Source organism: Sinocyclocheilus grahami, unplaced genomic scaffold (assembly GCF_001515645.1).
Source record: "Sinocyclocheilus grahami isolate Dianchi unplaced genomic scaffold, SAMN03320097.WGS_v1.1 scaffold1963.1, whole genome shotgun sequence".
Taxonomy (NCBI): domain Eukaryota; kingdom Metazoa; phylum Chordata; class Actinopteri; order Cypriniformes; family Cyprinidae; genus Sinocyclocheilus; species Sinocyclocheilus grahami.
The window spans coordinates 36,722-44,268 of NW_015507142.1; the positions used below are offsets into that span (position 1 = coordinate 36,722).

Consider the following 7,547-nt stretch of genomic DNA (forward strand, 5'->3'; position numbering starts at 1 on the left):
CTCGGAGAGGAGGAGGAACTTGTTCAGCTGGAGGTCAGAACAGGACGTTTCTATAGTGACACAGAAGTATGGGATGAAATGAGTCTCAAATTTACTAACAAATGCATGCACAATTATCCTTGAACTTGATAAATGTTCCAAATGTATCGTACTATCCACATCCAAATGTCTGTCAACTTGTGTCTGTAAAATTCAGAATTACATGAATGTGCAGCGGTTTGTACAAATAGAAACAAGGACTGAAATGCTCCAGGAAAGCTCTTTTCATGCTGAGCTAATCAAAATGACCACAGCTGATCACAGATGAAAGTCAAATGGCTTTGTGTTTTGGGGGGGATTCTTTTCTATACCCACAGTATATATGCTACAAACAGGCAAGAGATAAAAAAGATGGAAAACCTGTAAATTCCCCTCTTATTATATTATATTATTTAAACTAAATACTATTGCAATAATATTAATCTAATGTAAAATAAAATGTATTTAATCATATTTATCATCATATTAATGATGATGATGATTTTTCTTATTCATATTTTTATTCATATTTATTATTATTACCGGTATTATAAATTATATTAATATATTCAAATTGTTTTAAGTCGTGCTGCAGCCCCCTTTGTAAGTTTGTTGTTCTAGGGAAAGATTTTAACACAAAAAAATCATGTTCTTTTTTTTCATTTAAAAAATCCAAGAAGTTTTATAGTTTTTATGATTAGAGAAATTAACAATTTATGTCCAGATAAAATGTTCACCAGTGAGAGGCTCCCTCATGTGGTGACACAAGACTCTTGTTTGCTCGTTTTTAAAATAAGTGCTTTGCTCCCATCTGCTGGATGAATTACTCAAAGCAGTATGACTCCCACCCACAAAAGCCTTGATATGATGCCAAAAGAATATCTTTGGATCAGAAAACAATGTTTATTTACAAATTTTGTCTAAATAGCCCTCTATTTGTTGTACACATAAAGTCTAGTATCAGCATGCTATTTATTGTGTTCTTGGTTAGAACATCATAACACTAGTAAAATCCACTTAATATTATGGATACAATGTAGTTCTTTTAATGAAAATAATTATCAAATGTTAAATTGACTATAATTTATATATTTATAGCATCTGTCTGTGAAATGAAGTTTCAGTAAGTGAGCAGTCAGTCATCAGTGCTTGTATCTGCTGTGTTCAGGTTCAGGTTTTGATGCTGAATATAAGCTGCAGTGTTTCTGTGTCAATCTGCTCTAAGTTTAGTGTGAATTTATCTCCACACTGACTTATGACTGACACGAGTCTGTCCTCAGTGAAGTGTCTCTTCACACTGGAGGAGGAGTCCCGCTCATCAGCGCTCACACTTTATTGATATATATGGAGAAAATAAAAATGCTGCTCTCTGATTTGTCACTGATTGTGTTTGATGATTTCCTCTGTTCTGTCTAATAAGGTATCAGTGAGTGTCATTGGCAGCTGTGAGTCTCTCTCTCTCTTTAGGGGGCTGACAGGAGCCAGTTTCTTCAGTGTGTTTGAGGGAGCAGAGCTTGGGAACTTGTGGAACTTGTGCTAACGGTCAAATAGACGGTGAGACGAGCAGAAGAAGATGGAGGGATGCCTGACACTCGTTTTATTCTCCTCCATATTCACTCTAACCACATCTGGTAAGTACAAAATAGACAGTAAGAGGTGAAATTATACTTGTTTAAATGAGAAGTTTATCTATGTTGGCCTTATATCACTAGAAACTGAATAGATGCCTGTGTAGTATCTACAAACTATATCTCATGACAATAGTTCATTAATTGTCAGTTAAATTTGAGCTTTTACAGGATAACAATTTAATAAAAGGATTATTTGTATATATCTCTCGTCTATCTTGAAGTACATATATATATTTGTATTTACTAACTTTTATATCTTATGTTTCTCAACATTGCAATATTCTTCTTGTAGATGGTTAAATACCTTTCTATCTTCTTTGTACAGATTTTGAGACTGTTAGGTTGGTTGGTGGTAACAGTCCCTGCAGTGGTAGAGTGGAGGTTCATCATAATGGTCAGTGGGGAATAGTGTGTGATGATGACTGGGATATGACTGATGCTAAAGTGGTGTGTAGAGAGCTGGGATGTGGAGAGGCTGTAGAGGCTCTGGGTGATGCTCACTTTGGACCAGGATCAGGACCAATCTGGATGGATGATGTGGCCTGTACTGGATCAGAGTCTACACTGAGGAACTGTGCATCAAGAGGATGGGGTGTTAGTGACTGTGATCATGATGAAGATGCTGGAGTCACATGCTTAGGTAAGACAGTCTAATTTCTTTAAATGTTTTATTATAAAAAAATATTTAAAGGAACTGATGTTTATCTCAATAATGAATTAATTAGCATCACACATTTTGTTACATTGATATCTAAAACTAATTAGATTGCTCAATACCACACTCTGACATATTTGACCATATTAATCAGAGATTAGAACACAGAATTACTCAGATTATCTCTGTTCTCTTGTTTTTTTATTTTTTATAATTTTTTTTGTATTTGATTTCAGTAAGAACTGTGTTGTCTGTCCAGGTTACACTGATCTCAGACTGGTAAACGGCCCTGACATCTGTTCTGGTCGAGTCGAACATCAGTACTTAAGTAAATGGGGCACAGTGTGTGATGCATGCTGGGATATGAGAAATCAGAGATTAGAACACAGAATTACTCAGATTATCTCTGTTCTCTTGTTTTTTTATTTTTTATAATTTTTTTTGTATTTGATTTCAGTAAGAACTGTGTTGTCTGTCCAGGTTACACTGATCTCAGACTGGTAAACGGCCCTGACATCTGTTCTGGTCGAGTCGAACATCAGTACTTAAGTAAATGGGGCACAGTGTGTGATGCATGCTGGGATGTGAGAGCTGCCAGTGTCCTCTGTAGACAGCTGAATTGTGGGATTGCTGTGTCTGTTGTGGGATCAGACTGGTTTGGAGAGGGAAGTGATCTCCAAAGGGCTGATGTGTTTGATTGTGACGGTAATGAAACTAAACTCTCAGAATGTTCCATCTCTTCATGGAGTCGAGCTGAATGTTCTCATAGACGAGATGTTGGAGTCATCTGCTCTAGTGAGTCCGTATTACTGTTATTTACTGACTGGAAGACTTAATCATTTCCAAAATACAATATTTATTCCATATACATTTTAGACTGAAGATTAATGCTTGTGTCATTTAAGTTTCAAATTTACTTATATAAAATGTAGTATTGATATAAAGCATATTTTACATAAATGTTCCTCTGTGGTCTTTAACAGTATTTAAAGCAGTATTAACTTAACTTTAGCAGTATTTCAGTAAAATATCAGATCTTTCACTCAGATTCCTCTCTGGCTCTTCATGATGGTCTGGTGCGGTTGTCTGGAGAGAGACAGTGTGAGGGGGAGGTGGAGGTTTTCATCCAGCAGGTCTGGAGGAGAGTTCTGCTGGACTCCCGGAGTCTCACTGAATCCTCTGTGGTCTGCAGACAGCTGGGCTGTGGCTCTGTGCTGAACTTCTACGGCTCCTCTTCATCCAGTCCTGAACACAGTCATGAGTGTGTGACGGGCTTCCAGTGCTCTGGGAGTGAAGTTCATCTGGGGAACTGCAGCTCTCCACAAACTCTCAACTGCAGCTCCACACAACAGCTGTCAATCACCTGCCTTGGTGAGAAAAACAACATCTGGACAGATTTTTCAGTTGTTCGTGATCAATAATGTGTTTGAACACATTCACAAATCCATAATGCCCAGGTTTTTCAATTTTTGTATTTTAAAATTATATTTTACATTTTCATCTAGAGTTTAAAGAGATCAGGTTAAGTGAGGGCTGTGAAGGGAATGTGGAGGTTTTCTACAATGGATCCTGGGGTAATGTGTGCTGGAACCAGATGGACGGCGACACAGCAAGTCTGATCTGTCAGGATGTTTCTTTAAACACAATGATTATATGTCGTGAGTAAACAAATGTTTAAGAAAAGCTACACTTAGCTGATGGAAAGAGCATAAAATGATTTGTGTGGCTTAAATTATATGTTTTCACACTGATATGTTTCACTGAAAGATGTTATGTCCCTTGTATCCTAATGTTCAGTTCTCTTCATGTTTTAGCAGGGTCTCTCTCTGTCCCCCCAGTGCTTGTGATTGTACTGGGAGTTGTGCTTTTACTGCTCTTAGTGCCACTGCTTATATTGATTCAGCGAAAGAGAGTGATGAGGAGAGGTAGGTGAGATCCAGAGACTGTCATATTGTGTCTTATTCAGTGTGTGATCAGTCATGTGTTGTGAACTGACAGCAGGTTTGTCTGTTTGCACTCACAGCTCTCTCTGACTGGTACACAGAACTACACAGGACACACACTGAGGCCATTTATCACGAGATTCATCACAGACAACATTACTTCACTCAGCAGGGTGAGGCATCATGGAAGAATGTTAAAAGCTTTAATTATTTTACGATTTATGTGTTTAAAAATTATGAAAACCGTTGCGAGAAAAGGCTATCAAAGTAAATTAAACTTTGGGACTCCAGTCAAATGAGATTAAATGATGGGAGACTTCAGTGATACAGATCTGATCCACTGTAGAATTAAAGCTTTTTCTATCATTCACATCTACCTTGTCAATTTTAATCATACAAAACGTAACATTTCAATATTTCAATTAAAGTCTCTGAACTGAGAATGTCAGATGGGTGCAACTGTTTATCTTTATGTTTGTGTAATCAGATGAATTTGTAGATGAGTCAGGCTCCAAACCACAAAGCTGCATGTTTGTGTGTGTGCCAGTGAAAGTTTCTTCCTGTGTGAAATTTTCGATAGTGATAAGCAGTTTCATATTAGGTGCATTTGAGTTGGAAAAGATAAAGAACTAACTTAGTTCCCCAAACACAATGTATTTTTAAATAAGTTAAAATATGATACGAACGATTGCATCAGCTCTTTGAGTCAATGCAGTTTATTGAAAACTTCTGACTGTTCAACAGTTGCTATAAAAAAGGCCAGTCACATAAAATGAGTTTAAACTGCACTGACAGATGCCAACCAACGTAACAGGCACACTTGTCAGGTTTTGTTGGATCACTGAGTCTCCCTGTCAGTATCTGTTGCCATTAGTTTTCATTGTTTCCATGGACTGAATATGATCTGATGATCGTCATCGTATGTTGTTGCAGTGTGAATTATCTCTGAAATGCAGTGAGCTGAATAAACAGGGGTTGATCACACAGAATGAATTTGAGCTTTTAAAAAAGCAAGACGCAGTGCAGTAAAATAAAAAAAAGAGCTCATGGTCTAAAAATAGTGAAACTTTTAAGGCAAAAAGCCCACCTACAAGATCAAAACCAGATTTTGGCCTTCGAAGTGAGTGAAGGTCAAACTGAGAATTCTTAAATGGGATGGTCTATGGAGGATTGCACTTATCGCACAGCAACTATGACAGCTGCCACTGACGAGCGACAGTAACGTTTGTACTGTATAGGGGTTATGCGCAACAGATTCCGTATTCTGTTAACCGGGTCTCGCCGCTTCTGGTTCAAGCGTTTTGCATATGCTTCGTTAAATATGAAGCCGTTTTACTCAAGGTGCCTTCAAAGTAGATACCAAAGATTATCATAACCAATGATATCTAAAAGTTTTTTCACTTTTCACTAACATTTATATAAAAACAATTAATTAAACGTCAACAATAAAAACAGCTAGCTAGTTTAACCGATTATCTTAAAAGTCCATAGATATCGCTATTATCTATTATGGCTGTTAGTACGTTCTCCGACAAGCGGAAGCAATGAGACCTGTTTTCCGGGTTTGGTCAGGTGACGTTCGACATATACCTTATTGAAAATGAAAACAAAACAAAACTTGGTTTACAGTCTGTCTAAATAGATTCACTCTGGTTTTTTACATATTACATAATAAATAGTTGTTATATATTTCTATGATTACGTTACAATTAATGAATCATCATGGCTTTATCAGGTTTTATCCAATAGTCTCGAGATGTCTATGACATGACAAGCTATATTACAAATTGCAATGTGAGGTTTTGTTTTGCATGTGTATCAGAGGGAGATCAGGAGGAGTATGATGATGTGAAGAACAGCAATGAAGATGGGAAAAACCTAGGTAGGTTATTGTCACCTTATACTTTATAACTATATCCTTATAATGTTTACATTTCTCATTTAAACTAAATCTAGATGAAATTCTAACAATGAAAAATGTGAATTTGCTTTTGTTTTTAAAAACAGATTATGATGATGTGGGGGAGGAGTCAAATAAAGAGGGAGGGGCCATATGACTCACCCACTATCTCTGTTCATGAAATCATATTAGTTACTGGAGCTATTGGGACTTTCTCATATTGCTACTAATGCATCAGTGCCTTTGTATGTTATTTCATTTTTTTTTTAATACAAATTTTCATGCTTTGCAAAATTTGGTAACAACAAATTTTAGTATTTGTGCATTTCAGTATTTAGCTTATTATTTTTATTCTGATATAAATGCTTTTTACTTATTAAACAAAATAAGCAAATTATATAATTCATTCAGTCCATTTACCACATTTTTTAAAGAGCAGTTAGTGGAAATCAAAAATAGATTACAAAGATTTATTGCACACTTCATGTAAAATGTGATAATAATAAAAAAAAAAATCACACATTTATACACCTGTCCCAACTGCAGAGTTTACTGTGTGATGGTGCACTTCAACTTTAAAATGCTTTAAATGACTTCAAAGCGTTTCTAGTCTCATTTTGTGGCTGATTATTTGCATTGAGCTTCAATCTTTTGCAGAAATAGCTCCATCTGCAGGTTAAGGTTGGGCTGATCCTTGTTTGTTTTTTTTCCACCTGCTGAGCTGAGGGTTTTCCTTACAATGAAATTACATGGAGGATATATTAAGCAATACGAAATTATCTCACACACACACACACACACACACACACACACACACAAAGGGTCGGCCCTAGCATTTTACGGGCCCTAAGCAGATTTTCAAAAGAGGGGCCCCCCATAACCCCCCCACCCCCCATCGTAATATATTTGGCACACAAAATGAGATGACAGAGAAACTCTCTCATTCACCATTTCATTAGCTAAATAAAAAAGTAACTGAATGACATCCTGACATCTGCTTTTATGTCATATGAATAAGAAACAAAATAAAGGTAAGAGGTAAGTTTTATTTTTGGATAAACTATTTTGTTCACAACATAATCTCTCTTAAAATACATTACAGGTTTGAGGTTTATGATAATCAAAACAGTCCTGAGCTAGATCAAGCTTTGATCTCTGCAAACCAAGATATCACTTTAGTCTTGCGCTACAGCGCCACACTTGTCAAACCGCATTATTGCAGGCTCTTACATTAGGTCACATGAGATCACACGACTACTCGACAACAAAAATATTGACCATTTTTTATTGCCTACGTTGTCGATTATGTCGACTAATCGTTTCAGCCCTATCGTATACATCTTACACTGACACTTTATTGTAAAGCAATGTTATTTTAGTATCATTCATGTGCTATTATA

General features: G+C 36.4%; 1 protein-coding gene and 1 long non-coding RNA gene across 2 annotated transcripts; both read left to right on the forward strand.

Annotated features, from left to right (window-relative positions):
- LOC107573506 (scavenger receptor cysteine-rich type 1 protein M130-like) lies at positions 1-3,970 on the forward strand. The gene is made up of 6 exons (XM_016259943.1): positions 1-66; positions 1,486-1,649; positions 1,975-2,289; positions 2,785-3,099; positions 3,352-3,675; positions 3,810-3,970. Exons 2-6 carry the CDS (start codon positions 1,592-1,594, stop codon positions 3,968-3,970), a joined length of 1,173 nt encoding a protein of 390 aa, XP_016115429.1. The 5' UTR covers positions 1-66; positions 1,486-1,591.
- Positions 3,971-4,122: 152 nt separating this feature from the next.
- Positions 4,123-6,445, forward strand: LOC107573510 (uncharacterized). The gene is made up of 4 exons (XR_001607515.1): positions 4,123-4,229; positions 4,328-4,420; positions 6,070-6,129; positions 6,255-6,445. It is a non-coding gene; the product is annotated as an uncharacterized lncRNA (long non-coding RNA).
- Positions 6,446-7,547: the final 1,102 nt, after the last annotated feature.

Coding starts and splice junctions, on each gene's coding strand:
- LOC107573506 (XM_016259943.1), top strand. CDS start 1,592: ATGGAGGGATGCCTGACACTCGTTTTATTCTCCTCCATATTCACTCTA. Junction 2,290..2,784: donor TGCTGGAGTCACATGCTTAG/GTAAGACAGTCT, acceptor TTGTCTGTCCAG/GTTACACTGATCTCAGACTG. Junction 3,676..3,809: donor GCTGTCAATCACCTGCCTTG/GTGAGAAAAACA, acceptor ATTTTCATCTAG/AGTTTAAAGAGATCAGGTTA.